General features: G+C 58.6%; 1 protein-coding gene across 10 annotated transcripts in view; it reads left to right on the forward strand.

Moving 5' to 3' along the window:
* The window catches only part of LOC125447967 (dedicator of cytokinesis protein 5-like), a 135,257-nt gene that overhangs the window by 81,296 nt on the left and 36,461 nt on the right, over positions 1-17,500 (forward strand). For 8 of the 10 annotated variants that reach the window (XM_059643855.1, XM_059643853.1, XM_059643847.1 and 5 more), the window contains 17 exons: positions 264-370; positions 1,191-1,327; positions 1,927-2,022; positions 2,705-2,803; positions 3,805-3,899; positions 4,478-4,556; positions 5,506-5,606; positions 5,926-5,984; positions 9,895-10,043; positions 10,603-10,688; positions 12,338-12,494; positions 13,246-13,286; positions 13,919-14,009; positions 14,475-14,594; positions 15,735-15,824; positions 15,958-16,062; positions 16,610-16,751. In XM_059643855.1, coding sequence (XP_059499838.1) covers positions 264-370; positions 1,191-1,327; positions 1,927-2,022; positions 2,705-2,803; positions 3,805-3,899; positions 4,478-4,556; positions 5,506-5,606; positions 5,926-5,984; positions 9,895-10,043; positions 10,603-10,688; positions 12,338-12,494; positions 13,246-13,286; positions 13,919-14,009; positions 14,475-14,594; positions 15,735-15,824; positions 15,958-16,062; positions 16,610-16,751 — 1,754 coding nt within the window. The remainder of the gene's footprint in view (positions 1-263; positions 371-1,190; positions 1,328-1,926; positions 2,023-2,704; positions 2,804-3,804; positions 3,900-4,477; positions 4,557-5,505; positions 5,607-5,925; positions 5,985-9,894; positions 10,044-10,602; positions 10,689-12,337; positions 12,495-13,245; positions 13,287-13,918; positions 14,010-14,474; positions 14,595-15,734; positions 15,825-15,957; positions 16,063-16,609; positions 16,752-17,500) is intronic. The other 2 variants (XM_059643850.1, XM_059643849.1) reach the window with 2 other exon arrangements.

Genomic DNA, 17,500 nt, shown 5'->3' on the forward strand with positions numbered 1-17,500 from the left:
CAGCAGGCCCTTCAGCCCATCGGGATCCGTGCTGTCTCTCTCTCTCCCTCACATTATCAATTGACCCAGTCAGCCCCCTCACTCCGTCTTAACGCCACTGACCTGACGGCGGGTAGAGTGATGGCACTTTGTTGACGGTGCCCCCCTCCCACCCCGGAAGCCAGCGAGTGGGTCAAGGCTCTGCCATGCCCAGGAAGGTACCATCTGTGGGTGGGCGCTCACTAACGCTGGCCCTGGTCTGTTTGTACCCCACCCGCATGCAGCATTCTGTTCGCCAAGTTCATCGGGAGTGTCCCAGAGAGCCAGCTGGTGCGGCAGAAACTCACGTCCATGTGTAAGGTGGTAGACAGCAAGCTCTTCAAACAGCCAGGTAGGGTATGCAAATCTCCCGGCTCGACACCGAGCCCGAGGGAGGCCGGTACCGGCGAGGGGATAGACGGGGGTTCGGGGGGGGGTGGGAGGGGATAGAGAGAGAGGGAGGGGAGGGAGGGAGGGGACAGAGAGAGAAAGGGAAAGGAGGGGATAGAGAGAGAAGGGGAGGGAGGGGATACGGGGGGCGAGGGAGGGGATACAGAGAGAGGGGGAGGGTGGGGATAGAGACGGGGTGGAGGAAGGGGATAGAGCGAGGGGGGAGGGAGGGTATAGAGAGAGCGAGGGAGGGAGGGAGGGGGTAAAGAGAGGAGGGAATGGAGGGAGGCAATAGACAGAGAAGGGGAGGGAGGGACGGGATAGAGAGGGAGGGGAGGGAGAGATGGGATAGAGAGAGGGAGGAGGGAGAGATGGGATAGAGAGAGGGAGGAGGGAGAGATGGGATAGAGAGAGGGAGGGGAGGGAGAGATGGGTTAGAGAGAGGGAGGGGAGGGAGAGATGGGATAGAGAGAGGAAGGAGGGAGAGATCGGATAGAGAGTGAGGGGAGGAAGAGATGGGTTAGAGAGAGGGAGGGGTGGGAGAGATGGGTTGGAGAGAGGGAGGAGGGAGAGATCGGATAGAGAGAGGGAGGAGGGAGGGATCGGATAGAGAGAGAGGGGAGGGAGTGATGGGATAGAGAGAGGGAGGAGGGAGAGATTGGATAGAGAGAGAGGGGAGGGAGGGATTGGGACAGAGAAAGTGCATGGGGCTGGTGTCCCAGTTTGACACAGTCGGGGCTGGTTTCGGGCGAGGAATGGGATCTTCCTTTTCTTCCCCCCAGATTGTCGGGACATTCTGCTCCCTCTGATCGTCGACCAGCTGAGCGGACAACTTGACGACAGCTCGGCCAAGCCAGACTGTGAAGCATGTTCGAACCTCCTGAGCACCATGCTCCAGGTCCTGGACAGAGCTGATATTGTGAGTAGGAGCTCAGTGGCCCTCCTATAAGAGGCAGCGCTAGTGTGATAGGGGACCCGTTCCTTATCCCGAATGGCTGAGCTATCCCACATCTTCTGTTGATAAATCCTTCCTAATCCCGGGAATAAAAATTCCCAGACTGGCTGCATGAACTGACCCAGTTTTCTCCCGAATTTAATGCTTTGGTTATGTTTCAGTCAATTTCCTGACCCGACTTAAGTGCCGTTCCCGAACGTTCACCATTCCATCCCCATCGGATATGCCTTCTCCAGGTTTCTCCTGCTCTCAGATCCCTTTGCAGAAGCCAATTGGAAAATCAGGAGCAAGTCTTGCTCTCGCAGCGAGGCAGACTTCGATATCTGGCCAAGGAAGTGACGGAAGCACAGCTCGGTCACAGAGAGTTGGGGTGGTGGGGTGGGATTAATCGCGGGAGGGAGAGGTGGTGCAAGGTGTGGAGGTTAGCCCCGGGAGGGGGAGGCGGTGGAAGGCGGGGGTTGCGCGTGGATGTGGGAGGCGGCGGATGGGCGTGGGTGGGGGAGGCGGCCGAAGGTGGGGTTTGGGTGAGGGTGTCACCACGTCTGCTTGACGTCTCGCTCCAGGGTCCCCGTCAAATGCACATCCAGATGGTAATGGAACGGTTACTGAGGAGGATCAACCGCGCGGTGATCGGCATGACCCGTCAGTCCAGCCACATCGTGAGTCTCTGTCTTGGACTGACCCCGACGCCCACACCCTCACCACCAGCACCAACCTCGCCCCTCGCCCCTAGCCCGCCTGCTTTCTAATTCGGGCACAGGGAAAAGCCATTCACCCATCAACTCCATTCCGTTCTGTCTCTCTCTCTTGCCCCCTCCCTCTCTCTCCCTCCCCCCCTCCATCTCCCTCTCTCCCTCCATCTCCTCTCCCTCTCCTCTCTCTCTCTCTCCACCTCTCCATCTCTCTCTCCCTCTCCCTCCCTCGCTCCCTCTCTCTCCCTCTCTTCCCTCTCCCCCCCATCTCCTCGCTCTCCATCTCCCTCTCCCTCTCCCTCTCTCTCCCTCTCCCTCTCCTTCTCTCTCCCTCTCCCTCCTCCCCGCCAACCAGCCACCGCCCCCACAACCCCGCGCCCGCCCACGGGCCTAGCTCCGCTGCATGTCGAAATTGCGTTCGACACTGCCCAGTTTGCCCCCTCGCCAATATGGCCGACACTGGGCAGGGTGCGGCTGGGGGTGGGGGAGGGGGGGGGTGGGAGGGTAACGCGAACGGACAGGAGAGGGAACCATCCCACCTCCTCCCGCCCCCGACCTTCGGTCACTGGTCGCCGGGAAGTGCCTGTCCCCCGGATCCGCCACCAGAATTTCCCAGGAGGTTGACCTCCCCCTCTGGCTCCCCCTACAGGGCCCGTTTGTTGCCTGCATGATCGCCCTTTTGAACCAGATGGATGACCACCATTACGCGCACTACATCAACATCTTCAAGACGAGCCATGACATCATCGTAAGTAATGACCACACGTTCCCCGCCCCCCCCCCCCAACCAACCATCATGCCTCAGTGGAGCAGGCAGATGGCATTTGGCCCATTGAGCTTCCATGAGAATTGGCCCCTGATAAGGACAGGAGTTCAAATTTGAAGACTCCCCTGTTGTGGCTCTGCCTGTTTCCTAACCTCATTTCACTCTTTTCAAGAAAATGACACCCTCCCGCCCCAATCCCGGCAAGAAGGGAGTTCGGCATCTTGATTCGGGGACCCTCGTCCTTCCAAAGGCTCTCAGGAGAGTGTCCCGAGTGAGTCGGGCGTTGGCAGAGATGACCCTGCTGCCCTCTGTGAGCTCCTCTCCACTTTGTATGACCTTGCTGTGCCCAGGTTGCTGGCAGGGGGGACGGAGGGGGTCCGCACCTGCACCCTGGGGGTGCAGGGGCGCTATAGAAATGCAAGTCGTTCTTCTCTCAAGGACGTGTGCCCTCCTTGCAGAGGGCTTACCCTAGATGCCCATTTCTGCCCGTCCCCCCACAAAACCCTCACTTCCCTTCTTGGGAGGCATCCTGGGCCATTTCAGAAGGTGCTTGTGAGCCCGTCACATGGCTGCGGGGTCTGGGGTAGGACCCAGGCCCAGCAAAGACAGTCCATTTCCCTCCCGAGTCTCCTCTTTTAGCAAGTCATCCGACACGAACGTCTGGAGGTGGTGCTGATGTGAAGGGGGCTTCCTGTCCGGCCCCTGGGCGGGTGAAGGGACTGAGTCTGCGGGCGGGGGTCCCCCTAATTGCGTCGAAAATCACGCTACGTGGTTCGTCGACTCGAAGCGGGCAAATGCACCTGTACCAACAGAAGGAGTCTGCTCGGGAGGGACAACGAGCGATCCCCGGTTCACAGCTCGCGTTGTTCCAATTCCTAAATGTTTCTGACTCCGGATCACCTCAGTGATCTTCGGAGCGCCGATGCCTAAGTGTCTGCCCCGTTTCCTTCATCCTTTGACCTCCATTTTGTTCTTCTCCCCAGGACTTCCTGATGGAGACATTTATCATGTTTAAGGATCTCATTGGGAAGGCAGTGTATCGAAAGGACTGGATGGTAATGAACATGGTGCAGAACAGGTAGGGATGATCCTAAGGGAGAGGGCGCAGAGTCCGATCATGGAATGTCGGTCTGGGACCGCTGAGGTTCCTTGCAACCCCCACCCCCCCCACCCACCCTTGGCTACCCCCTTTGCCTCCCTGATCCCCCCAGGAACTCTTTCCAGATCCTGTGCAAACCAACGCGGGAGAAAACTAGGAAGGACATGTCCACCGAGCCCCACGCTCTGAGCGCCATTTCCTTTAGGATGGCCCTCGCAAATCGTGCAGGCAGATTTTCTGGATATTCACCCAGCGATCCCCGGCGGGCCATCAGCTCTGAGAGAAACTCAGCTCAGAGGAATGTGGCCGACTCGAAGCCACACCCAGCAGGTCGGGGGATTGGGGGCGGGGGTGGGACCCTCTCTGCAGCAATGCCTCACCCAATCAGCATCGACTCGGGTTGCTTTGGAGTTTGGCACTCTTGCACGTGTCCTGAAGGATGCGAGACAAGTCTCCCAGCTTCCTCACAGAGTTTCTAAAGCGCCCCCTCTTCCTGTTTGTAGCGAGGCTGAAGACATGCCCCCAGATGATGCATCTTATTCACCATCTCCCCGCAGGGTCCTCCTCCGCGCCATCACTCAGTTTTCGGTCGTGCTCACTGAACGCTTCCTCGACCCGGCGAACTTCGAGCTGCAGGTGAGTTGCGGTCTCTCGGTTTTCGGGGCGAGGGTGGAGTTGGGGGATAGTAAGAGGATTCTGCGCACCACCCCCGCACCCAAGCAAACAAGTTTGCAGGACGCTTTGATTGGTGGGTCCTTCTCCCTGGCGCTACCTCAATGCGGGCTATCCCGACAAAGTGTCCACCGCCAGTGTCCGTCGTGTGGGCCGGCACACCTCTGCTCGCCGTCGCGTTGCCGGGATCTTGCCGTGCACACGAGAGGTGGCTGCCTGCACATTGCAGCGACGCCTCGATCTCCGAACATTTTCCACCCTGCATCACCGTCCAACCGCTCCCCCCCCAACCCCCACCATGGGATTTTGGAATGGGAGCAATGTTCCGGCAAGGGCAGGAATATTCTAACCAGATTACCACCCCCATTCAATCGGTGGCACGTGTTGCGGCAGAATTTGCTGGAATTGCAATGGCTGTTATGCAGCCCTACACTAGAGATTCCACATTCGTTTCACCCAGGCCAGTGAGGAGCATTCTACAACATCCCAGACTTGTACCTAGTCGTCAGTGGGTAGGCTGTAGGGGTTCAGGAGGGGAGACCTCATCTCTGACCTGCTCCTAAAGCTGCATTATACACGTAGACCGCCCTCAGGACCCTGGGCCAGATTATTTATCTGCAGATAAGATAAATCATCAGATAATATCATTGGGAAATGAATGAAACATTAAGATAATACACACTTAGATAAACTCTTTCCCCACACACTGTGCTCCGTTTATCCCCGTTCAGCTCAATCTCCTTCGGACTCCGTACCCCGACTGCGCTCCCCCGGGATCTCGGCCATCTCCCATCACACCCAGGCCACTCGGCCCTTCGCCTCCCTGCCGGCTCACCGCACAGCCTTCGTGGGCAGACGGGGAGACTATCCCGGTCTCCGGAATCGAGTAATTTCCCCGCCCTTCGCCTTGCAGCTCTGGAACAATTACTTTCAACTGGGAGTGGCGTTCCTGGTCCAGGACCCGCTGCAGCTGGAGACCTTCTCCGTGGAAAAGCACCAGAAGATTGTGGACAAGTAAGGAGCGGCTCGGCATTGGCCGATATCTCCCTGTGTCCGTCATGGCTCGCCGGGGGTCACGTAGGGATCACATGCAGACTCCAAGAGAGCTCCATATCAAACTGTCCGTCATTTATCATTGTGTATCTAACCCCGTGCTGTCCCTGTCCCTGGGGAGTGTTTGATGGGGAAGACAGTGTAGAGGGAACTTTACTCTGTATCTAACCCCGTGCTGTCCCTGTCCTGGGAAGTGTTTGATGGCGCACGGTGTAGAGGGAGCTTTACCGTGTTCTGAAGGCTGTGCTGTAATGTTTATTCTCTCGGTGTCTCCCCGCAGATACGGGGACATGCGAAAAGCAATTGGCTTCCAGGTTCGGGATATGTGGTACAGCCTGGGTAAGTTTCGATCTGTGCCCTACACCCTTCGAAGGGAGGGCCCAGAGAGTGAACTGCCCCCCTCCCCGCCCCTGGCTTGAGAAGGTGGGGGCGAGCCGCTGCAGTGCAGGGTCCTCCGCACGGTGCCCTCAGGGAGGGAGTCCCAGGATTGTGCCCCAGCGAAGGAGCGGCCGATGTATTTCCCAAGTCGGGGACGGTGAGGGGCTCGGAGGGTGAACTTTTGGGGGGTGGGTGTGTGGTGTTCCCATGTACCGGCTGCCTTCCAGCGTAGGAAATCACAAAATAGGCTGATGGAGCACGCTACTCCATTCCAATATCGACCCGATCTTCCTCAATTCCTGCCTTCACCCCACCCCAGTCGTCCCCTTCCTGACGGAAACATAAAATCTCTCCCTTGGCGCGGAACAAACGTCCAAAGTCTCTGCCTTCTGCTGTGTTTGGTGAACGACAGTCTCAAGATTTGCGTGGTCATCGTTCTCCCTCTTCCTATCGCAGCCTCGAACACTACCTCTCACCCTTCTAAACCCCTGCAGTTACCAAACTAGCCCTGGCCAATCTTCCCTCATTACACAGCTGCCTGTTCCTGGTGTTCGAGAGATAATGGGAACTACAGATGCTGGAGAATCTGAGATAACAAGGTGCGGAGCTGGATGTACACAGCAGGCCGAGCGGCATCTTCGGAGCAGGAAGGCCAACATTTCGGGCCTGGACCCAGGCCTGAAACGTTGGCCTTCCTGCTCCGAAGATGCCGCTTGGCCTGCTGCGTTCATCCAGCTCCGCACCTTGTTATCTCTGTACATGGTGTTGCTTTGATAAACTGTCCCGGAATTATTTCCAATGCATTAAATGCGGAGGCCGGCACCGCACACAGTAATCCAGATGTGGTCTCTCCAATCGCCCTGTTTGTGGAAAGGCAAACTTCCCATTCCAGTTTGGTGTCGCTTGCAAGAAAACAGAACAATTTTTATTCTGACTAAGCCATCCCCACTCCTCTCTGTCCGCACCAAACCAGGCCAGTGTGTGGAGCAGGCTGATTGGAACTCAACACGGCCGGGAGAAAACGGGATTGTCAAAACACATCGGAAGACCTGGGATAGGCATGGCAGAGGATCACAGAGGGATGATCTGAATCGGGAGTGAGCCCGAAGCGGGGGGCTGGGGGTACAGCGGAATGATTTTGTTTTGAGGTCGGGTCTTGGTGAACTAAAACCATGACCGGTTTGAACCTTTCAAACGCAGTGGAGTGCAAGGGGGTGGCCGTAATGTTTGGCGTTTGACCCTGAAACGGGAGCCCTCCCCAGTTTAAAGCAGCTCGCTCGTGTAGACAATGTCAATGGGAATGTCGGAGATGTGGTCAGGAAGATTAGAATAGAATAGAATCCCTGCAGTGTGGAAGCAGGCCATTCGGCCCAACAGGTCCACACTGACCATTAAAGCACCACCCCCCCCCCCCCCCCCACAAGACACATCCCCCTATAACCCACCTCATGTACCAATCCCTGGGCACTATGGGTAATATAGCACGGCCAACCCACCGTAACCCGCACATCCCTGGGCACTATGGGTAATTTAGCATGGCCAATCCACCCTAACCCGCACCTCCCTGGGCACTATGGGTAATTTAGCACAGCCAACCCACCCTAACCTGCACATCCCTGGGCACTATGGGTAATTTAGCATGGCCAATCCACCCTAACCCGCACCTCCCTGGGCACTATGGGTAATTTAGCACGGCCAACCCACCCTAACCCGCACATCCCTGGGCACTATGGGTAATTTAGCACGGCCAATTCACCCGAACCCGCACATCCCTGGGCACTATGGGTAATTTAGCATGGCCAACCCACCCTAACACGCACCTCCCTGGGCACCATGGGTAATTTAGCACGGCCAACCCACCCTAACCCGCACATCCCTGGGCACTATGGGTAATTTAGCACGGCCAATTCACCCGAACCCGCACATCCCTGGGCACTGTGGGTAATTTAGCACGGCCAACCCACCCTAACCCGCACATCCCTGGGCACTATGGGTAATTTAGCACGGCCAACCCACCCTAACCCGCACATCCCTGGGCACTATGGGTAATTTAGCGCGGCCAACCCACCCTAACCCGCACATCCCTGGGCACTATGGGTAATTTAGCGCGGCCAATCCACCCTAACCCACACATCCCTGGGCACTATGGGTAATTTAGCGCGGCCAATCCACCCTAACCCGCACATCCCTGGGCACTATGGGTAATTTAGCACGGCCAATCCAGACTAACTCGCACATCCCTGGGCACTATGGGTAATTTAGCGCGGCCAATCCACCCTAACCCGCACATCCCTGGGCACTATGGGTAATTTAGCGCGGCCAATCCACCCTAACCCGCACATCCCTGGGCACTATGGGTAATTTAGCGCGGCCAATCCACCCTAATCCACACATCTTTGGACTGTGGGACGAAACCAGAGCATTCGGAGGAAACCCAAGCGGGCATGGGGAGAATGTGCAAACTCGACGCAGACAGTCGCCTGAGGCTGGAATCGAACCTGGGTCCCTCGCGCTGTGAGGCTGCAGTGCTAACCACTGCGTCACTATGCCACCCAGTTTGTAGATGACGCCAAAGTTGGTGATGTCGGGGACTGGTTATCTCAGAGTACGACAGCATTTGGATCAGATGGGCCGAGGGGCGGCAGATAGAGTTTAATTGAGATAAATGTGAGGGGCTGCGCTTTGGGAAAGGCACATCAGGGCAGGACTTATACACTTAATGGTAAAGTCCTGGGGAGTGTTACTGAACAGAGAGACCTTGGGGGGCAGGTACAGAGCTCCCTGAAAGTGGAGTTGCAGGTAGACAGGGCGGTGAGGAAGGTGTTTGGTACGCTCGCCTTTATTGGTCAGTGCGTTGAGTAGAGGGAGTTGGGAGGGACATTTGCAGCTCTACAGGACATTGGTTAGGGCCACTTTTGGAATACTGCGTTCAATCCCGGTCTCCCTGCTACAGGAAGGATGTTGTTAAACGTGAAAGGGGTCAGAAAAGATTTACAGGATGTTGGAGGGTTTGAGCTACAAGGAGAGGCTGGGGCTGTTTTTCCCGGAGCATCGGAGGCTGAGGGGGTGACGTTATAGAGGTTTATAACATCATGAGGGGCATGGACAGGGTGAATAGACAAGGTCTTTCTCCCCAGGGTAGGGGGGTCCAAAACTAGAGGGCCATAGGTTTAAGGTGAGGGGGAAAGATTTAAAAGGGACCTGAGGGGTAACACTTTAATACAGAGGGTGGTGCGTGTATGGAACGAGCTGCCAGAGGAAGGGGCGGGGGCTGGTACAGGGACAGCATTTAAAAGGCATCTGAATGGGGACATGGATAGGAAGGGTTTAGAGGGATAGGGGCCAAATGCTGACAGATGGGACTGGATAAATTTGGGATATCTGGTCAGCATGGATGGGTTGGACCAAAGGGCCTGTTTCCATGCTGTATGACTCTGAGAGTGGTGGAGTAACTCAGCAGGTCAGGGGACTACCATGGAGAGAGGAATGCAATTGACTTTTTGGGCGCTGGCTGACTTTTCTTTGGGACTGAAGTGGGTGGTGGTTGTGGGGGAGAAAAGGGGGATGTTGGTAATAAAAGGCGGGACGGTTCTGTGGAACAGATGGGAGGGATTCTGGGTAAGGTCAAAGGGAGAGGGCGATCAGCGACCACACATGGTAAGGACTGAGGGAGTGTCAATGGTCATAGAGAAGTGTCAAACCTTGGACCCACTGTAGGTGTTAATGGCAGAGCGAGCTTCCGTTCCAAACTATCCAAACCCTCCCTTGCCACCCGCCCCTCAGATTTCCGCCAGGGAATTCCGCGCTCAGAAGTCAGCAGTCCTGCTTCCAGAGCGCGTGCTTGCTGACGGGACTCTGCGCTGCCTTCCAGGTCCCCACAAGATCAAGTTCATCCCGGGAATGGTTGGACCAATCCTGAAGATGACCCTGGTGCCCGAGCCCGAGCTCCGACGAGCTACGATTCCCATCTTCTTCGACATGATGCAGTGTGAATACGGCGTGAACCACTCATTTCACATGGTAAGCAGCAGGGGTGGGGGAGTTCAAACAGGATGGGGGTGGATAGGGTACAGGTTAAGAGCTAGAATGGCGTTGGGCCGCCCCCCGCAACTGAAGCCACATTGCTCACGTTATTTCCCATAACGCTGTAAACTAAATGCACATGAAGTGGTATCGTCCACCGGATAGTCCACCGCCCCCGCCATTCACCACAGAGGCTGATTTGGCGAACGCGCACCCTCGCCACCTTCTCATCAATGCCCCCAATCCTCCCAGCAAGAACTGGGGCGAGCCCAAACCTCGGGCCGAGGGCACGGGAAATGAGCTTCAGGTCCTCATTCCTGGGCACCTTCCCCATGTCATGGGGGCAGTGCGAGGGGCACGGTTAGAGCCAGTTGCGATGCCAATGTTGCCGAATCGGCAGCGGAGCATCACTGACCGGGGAATCCAGATGAGGGCAGGCACAGAAAGACAAAATGGATTCCCCAATGCTCCACCGGATCCTCAAGGGGGCTCAAAAAAAAATGGGAGGAACTGGGCCTTGGCCCATCAATGATGGGAAGTGAATTTTTATTTTCAGTTTGAGAATGAACTCATCACAAAACTTGACCAAGAGGTGGAAGGAGGACGGGGAGATGAACAGTACAAGGTCATTCTGGAAAGAATGTGAGTCTTCAACCCGAATATCAGAGGGTCAGCGCAGACGGAGCGGGCACTGTCAGAGGGTCAGTGCTGAGGGAGCAGGCACTGTCACAGGGTCAGCGCTGAGGGAGCGGGCGCTGTCGGAGGGTGGGCGCAGAGGGAGCGGGCACTGTTGGAGGGTCAGTGCTGAGGGAGCGGGCACTGTCACAGGGTCAGTGCTGAGGGAGCGGGCGCTGTCGGAGGGTCAGTGCGGAGGGAGCGGGCAGTGTTGGACGGTCAGTGCGGAGGGAGCAGGCAGTGTTGGAGGGTCAGTGCTGAGGGAGCGGGCACTGTCGGAGTGTCAGTGCTGAGGGAGGGGACACTGTTGGAGGATCAGTGCTGTGGGAGCAGGCACTGTCGGAGGATCAGTGCTGAGGGAGTGGGCATTGTCGGAGGGTCAGTGCTGAGGGAGCGGGCACTGTCGGAGGGTCAGTGCTGAGGGAGCCGGCAGTGTCGGAGGGTCAGCACAGAGGGAGCGGGCACTGTTTGAGGGTCAGCGCTGAGGGGACCGTGCACTGTTGGAGGGTCAGTGCTGAGGGGAGCGGGCACTGTCGAAGGGTCAGTGCTGAGGGAGTGAGCACTGTCGGAAGGTCAGTGCTGAGGGAGCGGGCACTATCAGAGGGTCAGTGCTGAGGGAATGGGCACTGTCAAAGGGTCAGTGCTGAGCGAGTGGGCACAGTCGGAGGGTCAGTGCTGAGGACGTGGGCACTGTCGGAGAGTCAGTGCTGAGGGAGCGGGCGCCGTCGGAGGGTCAGTGCTGAGGGAGCGGGCGCTGTCGGAGGGTCAGTGCTGAGGGAGCGGGCACTGTCGGAGGGTCGGTGCTGAGGGAGCGGGCACTGTCGGAGGGTCAGTGCTGAGGGAGTGGGTACTGTCGGAGGGTCAGTGCTGAGGGAGGGGGCGCTGTCGGAGGGTCAGTGCTGAGGGAGCGGGCGCTGTCGGAGGGTCAGTGCTGAGGGAATGGGCACTGTCGGAGGGTCAGTGCTGAGGGAGTGGGCACTGTCGGAGAGTCAGTGCTGAGGGAGCGGGCACTGTCGGAGGGTCAGTGCTGAGGGAGCGGGCACTGTCGGAGTGTCAGTGCTGAGGGAGCGGGCACTGTCGGAGGGTCAGTGCTGAGGGAGCGGGCACTGTCCGAGGGTCAGTGCTGAGGGAGCAGGCACTGTCGGAGGGTCAGTGCTGAGGGAGTGGGCAGTGTCAGAGGGTCAGTGCTCTGGGAGCGGGCACTGTCGGAGGGTCAGTGCTGAGGGAGCGGGCACTGTCGGAGGGTCAGTGCTGAGGGAGTGGGCACTGTCGGAGGGTCAGTGCTGAGGGAGCGGGCACTGTCGGAGGGTCAGTGGTGAATGTTTTCCAGAAGGAGTTGTTCGGGACAGACGGTGAAAGCGGGGAACGGGGCGATCAGCCCAGGATCGGATTGAATGGCGGGGCAGGGCCGGATGGCCTTCTGCTGGTCCAACGCTCTACGTTGCACCCCTCTGGCAATGCATCCCAGCCGCCCCCTCCCTGTGTAGATCAGCCAGGTTGTGGGAGGGGAGTGGGTCGAGGGGCCGTGCCGTAAATTGGGCCCAGCACGGGTGGAGTGCATCCTCTCACGTGGTGGTGACGGTTTTGTTGGCGGGGCGGGGGGGCTCTTTCCTCAGCTTGCTGGAGCACTGCAGGGAGCACGGCTACCTGGTGACGTCGGGCGAGGCCTTCGTCCTGCTGCTGAGCAGCCTCCTGGAGAAGCTACTGGACTACCGGACCATCATGCACGACGAGAGCAAGGAGAACCAGATGTTCTGCACAGTTAGCGTCTTGGTAAGACCCCCGGGCGGCTGGGGGGGCGGGCGGTGTTCGCGGGCAGAGAGGGTCGGGCCTCATTCCCAGCGCTGTCGAGGCTGCCTGACCCCCCCCCCCCCCCCCAACGCCGCCGAAGGCGGGGAGGGCCCGGGGCGGAAACTGAAAGCCCGTCTCTCTCCACGTTTGGTCGAGGAGAGCCTGCGCCCCCTGCCAAAACCAGTTTCCGCTTCCTTTTAAAAGGAAAACGTTGAGCGGTAATGCTTCCAGACGGCCGCTTGGAGACTTTGAGGACAATGGTCTACAAGTGTGGAGCTGGGAAAGCGCAGCAGTCCAGGCAGCGTTGGAGGAGCAGGAAAGCCCAGGCCTTGGATGTGGCCTCTGCTTTCTCCAGCTCCACATCTCTTGACTCTTTCTTGACGGTTCCGAGTTTGGAAAGCGCTTTCATTTACGTGGCGCTGGTCTCGTTCAATTTCTGGTCGGTGAAAACCCCCAGGATGTTGATGGTGGCGAGGGGTTTGGATTCAACGATGCTGATCCTGTTGAACTTTGAGCGTTAGAGCAGTGGTTGTAAAAAAAAAAGACAAAAAAACCATTAGAAGCTCATTTGTGACACACGCGTCGCGGGAAATTACGAGGTGAGGGGGCCGATGTCAGCGCAAAGTACATTATTTCATTTCAGAATTCCCATTCCCCGGCCTCTCACCGTTCGGGAGCGGGTAGAGAGATGCTTAACTGAACGCTGTCCTTTCATTTTCTTTTTGTGCCCCAGGCGTTCTATAAGGAAAAGAAACGGGAAGATATTTACATCAGGTAAAAACATTTCGGAAATCTTGCAAAGGAGGCCGTCTGTCCCTGCTCCCTGCCAGCTGGGAATTGTAAGAGGGGACATGAGGGAGAACTTGCTCTCCCGTGCACTAGGCCTCAGGACGAGGGGTCGGCCATTTTGGGATTGAGACGCCATCGCACAGAGGGTGGAGAAGATTTGGAATTCTCTCCCCGGAGACGCTCGGTCCAGGGAGGAGGTCACGAGACGGTTGGATTTTTAGAGGAATTGAGGAATGCGGGAATGGGGGGAGATAATCGCGCTCGATCGTTTTTTTGAAAAAAAAGGGATATCACATCCTAGGGGCTGAAGGGCCTCCTACATATTACGTTCAGAGGTGCCAGAAATTAGGTTTTATGTTACGCTCGAACCAACTCAGTGACTCTGAGGGCTGGGGTGGGGGTCAGGGAAGGGTTGCGTAGTCTGAACATGGAATTTCTAGAGGGGCAGCCCGGGGAGTGGTGGCGGTGGTGGGGGGGGGGGGGGAGCTGTCGGTCAGCAGGCTGACGAAAGGGGGGCGCGCCGCCCGTCCGACAGGGGCGAGGCCGGAGGGAGAGCCGGGTGGCGGAATTAGCGGCGCCCACAGGCTTCATCTCCCGGCTGTCGTTGGCGTTCCCAGGTACCTGTACAAACTGCGGGACTTGCACTGTGACTGCGAAAACTACACAGAGGCCGCTCACACCCTCCTGCTCCACGCTGAGCTGCTGCAGGTGAGGCTGGGGGTTCGGGGGGGGGTGGTACGGTGGGTAGTGGGGGGGAAGCGTTCGCTGGGGGGGGGGGGCGGTGGGCTCCCCGGCTTCAGCATCAAGCCTAACCCCGTTTCGACGGGCACTGTTTCTCCCTCACTCAGCACCCCTGAGGGCGAAGGAATGTCCAGTGTCCCTCGATGAGCAGAGACGCAACAATTGCACATTTTGGGGGTGTGGGGGGGTGCGTCTGGTTGGCACGTTGGCTTCCGACTGGCGTGGTTTTGGCACAGGGGCTGCGGCGGCACTTGTGCCCCGCTCACGCGAAAGCCTGCGTGCAAATACGCGTACTTCTTCTTCTTTTTGTTTGTTTTGGCCAATGGTGGCGTGCCCAGGAGCCGCCCCGCGCCTTGCCGTCCGAAACGGGCACCGCGTCGCGGGCGGCTGCTGCAAGCGTTCCTCAGCCTGTACCCTGCCCCTCTCCCGCAGTGGTCAGACCAGCCGTGCTCCGCCCACCTCGCCCACCGGGACCATCACCAAGCGCTGACCAGCAGGGAGCTGAAGGAGCGGCTCTACCAGGAGATCATCTGCTACTACGACAAGGGAAAGGTCAGGCCGCTACGCGAATGCAGGTCCCGTTCCCCGCCCCGGCTGCACGGGGTTGGGGGACGGTGGAGGGGCGGGGGGTAGGCGTCGCTCATTTGCAAGCGTTCTCCCCTTCGTTCCTGCAGCTGCCTGCGCACCTCAGCCGTGGCTGGGGCAAACGAAGGGGGGGCTCCTGAGGGCCGTTCGGCCCTCCACTGCCACACCCTGCTTCTAGCCCTATTCCGGTCTCGCTGCCTCTAAAACCTCTCCTTCGTTTATTTATCTCCCCCACCCCGACGTCAGACCCCACCATTCTGGGCACAGGGCTTCTCCTGGAATCCCTGATGGAATTCCTCAGGGAAATTCCTGATACCGTCAACCTCAGGTTCTGCTCTCTAAGCAACACACCACCCCCCCACACCCCACACCCCCCCAACGATGGGAACTCTGATGGCGAACCTTTCCACCCACATTCCCCCCCCCCCAACCAACATAGCCCGGCCTACGGCTTCCAAGAGGGCAGACCCCCCTCCCCACCCACCAGTGCCAATCCTTCCCCCGTGCGCTCCCACCCCCTCAATGACTCGCACGTTTCTCAATGCCATCCCTCCAAGACTCCACACCATCCCCGACTTTCCGGAGACCCTTTCGCGGCCTGGGGTGGGGGGGTGGTGGGGGCGCGTGGGTTCAAAGGGCACATTGGAGGTTTGGGGTGGGGGGGCGCGGAGCTTGTTGGAGGATGGCAGTGTGCAGCTGAGGACAACGCGGCCCTCGCACGCCCCCCCCCCCCCCATTCTCAGCACTCACCCCCACCCCCACCCCCCACTTCCATCCTGCCAAGAACGAGGCCCAGGGTCCTACCTGCTTCCACGCCGGGGACCCTCGCAGCGGTGAGTCTTGGGGGGGGTCGTGGGGTGGGGGGGGGTGGGCGCGAGGGCGGTTGGCGCTGGTGGGGATGGTTTTGACCGTGACCCCGCTCCTGGTTGCCCACCAAAGGGGGATGAGGGGAGTTGGTGGTGGTGGGGTGTGTGTGGGTGGGTGGGTGGGTGCGGGGGGTTTTGTGGGGTGGTGGTGGGGGGTGGGGTGGTGAGGGTTGGGTTTACGATGTGGCTGTCGATCTCGCCTGAGTCTAACGCCCCCCCCCACCGCCTCTCTCATTGACAGATGTGGGAGAATGCCATCAAACTGTGTAAACAGTTGGCCTCTATGTATGAGATGGAGGTCTTCGAGTATGAGGAGCTCAGTCGCTTGCTGGTAAGGACCCCGTCGCCCTTGGGTGGGGTGGGGGGGTGCGACTTCGTGCGTCCATGGCGGCGCCCGCTCCCGAATTGATTCGCTTTCACCTCTTTTATGTTGCGACCTCCCCCTGCCCCCCCCCAAACTGCAGAAACAGCAGGCCGCCCTCTACCAGAACATCATGAGTGCCATGAGGCCCATCCCGGAGTACTTCGCGGTGGGTTATTACGGCCAAGGCTTCCCGTCCTTCCTGAGGGTGAGTACAGACAACCCCCCCACCCCCACCACCTTCCCCGCCCACCTCCGTGGGGAAAGAGAGAGACAGAGGGATGGGGAGGGACGGAGCACCCCACAGAGATGTAGAAGGATAGCTCTCTCTAGACTGTACTGCGCCCACCCTCCCCCCATCCCAACCCATCATCAAACACTCCCAGGCACAGCATGGGATTAGATACAGAATAAAGCTCCCACTGCACCGTCCCTGCCATCAAACAGTCCCCGGGGACGGGGACAGCACGGGGTTAGATACAGGGTAAAGCTCCCTCTACGCTGTCCCCCCATTAAACAGTCCCCGGGGACGGGGACAGCATGGGGTTAGATACAGGGTAAAGCTCCCTCTGCCCTGTCTGTATCAAACACCCCCAGCACAGGGTTAGATAGAGAGTAAAGCTCCCTCTACACTGTCTATATGAAACACTCCCAGGGACAGGGACAGCACGGGGTTAGATACAGAGTAAAGCTCTCTCTACACTGCCCGCCATGATAAACGGTTCTGCCTCGCACCCCGCCCCCCACCCCCGCAGAATAAAATGTTTATTTACCGCGGGAAGGAGTACGAACGTTACGAGGATTTCCGACTGAAGCTGACCACCCAGTTTCCCAATGCCAAGAAGATGACCAGCACCTCTCCACCCAGCCAAGAGTTGAAAGCCTCCCCGAGGCAGTGTATCCTTTGCCCAGAGGCTGCTGGGAACTCCTGGTCACCAAAGTATCGCGTGCGGAAGGCCTGAAGCCTGTAATCTACCCGGTCGAATCTCTAGTCCTTGGCTGCAGGGACCATCACTTCCACCACATTACACTCCTCCTATCCCCGTACCATCCACCATGTGGAGACGGGTCGTGCTTGGGTGGGCACAGGACGCCCAATGGCGCCCCCCCCTCCACCAGCTGACAGGTTTTCGGGTGGTGCCAGCCTGCTCAGGGAGACTGATCCATCCGGAGTTTCTCTGCAAAAGGATTCAGCTCCTTCCAGGAAAATGCTGGTGCCCACCCCCCCCCCACCCACCCCAGCCCACCCATGCCTTCTGCGCAGGGGGTTGGCACGGGACTGAAATGAGCTACCACTCACTGGTATCCAGACGGTGGAATTGGTGACCCCTGCGTCTCTGTGGCCCAGGCCCGTTTTCGAGCCTGTCTTGAAGCCGTGAGGGTCGGGGACGGTGAGGGGCTCGGAGGGTGAGCTTGCGGGGGGGGCGGGGGGGGTGTTCCCATGTAGCTGCTGCCCCTTGTCCTTCTGGATGGAAGTGGGTGGTGGGTTTGGAAGGTGCTGCCTGAGGGGCCTCGGCGAGTCGCTGCAGGGCATCTTGTAGACGGTACACACTGCTGCGACTAAGCGTCAGTGGTGGGGGGGTTAGTGGGATGATTGTGGCTGTGGGGCCAATCGAGCCGGGGGTTGGGGGAGGCTGCTTTGTCCC

Source organism: Stegostoma tigrinum, unplaced genomic scaffold, assembly GCF_030684315.1.
Source record: "Stegostoma tigrinum isolate sSteTig4 unplaced genomic scaffold, sSteTig4.hap1 scaffold_291, whole genome shotgun sequence".
Lineage (NCBI taxonomy): Eukaryota > Metazoa > Chordata > Chondrichthyes > Orectolobiformes > Stegostomatidae > Stegostoma > Stegostoma tigrinum.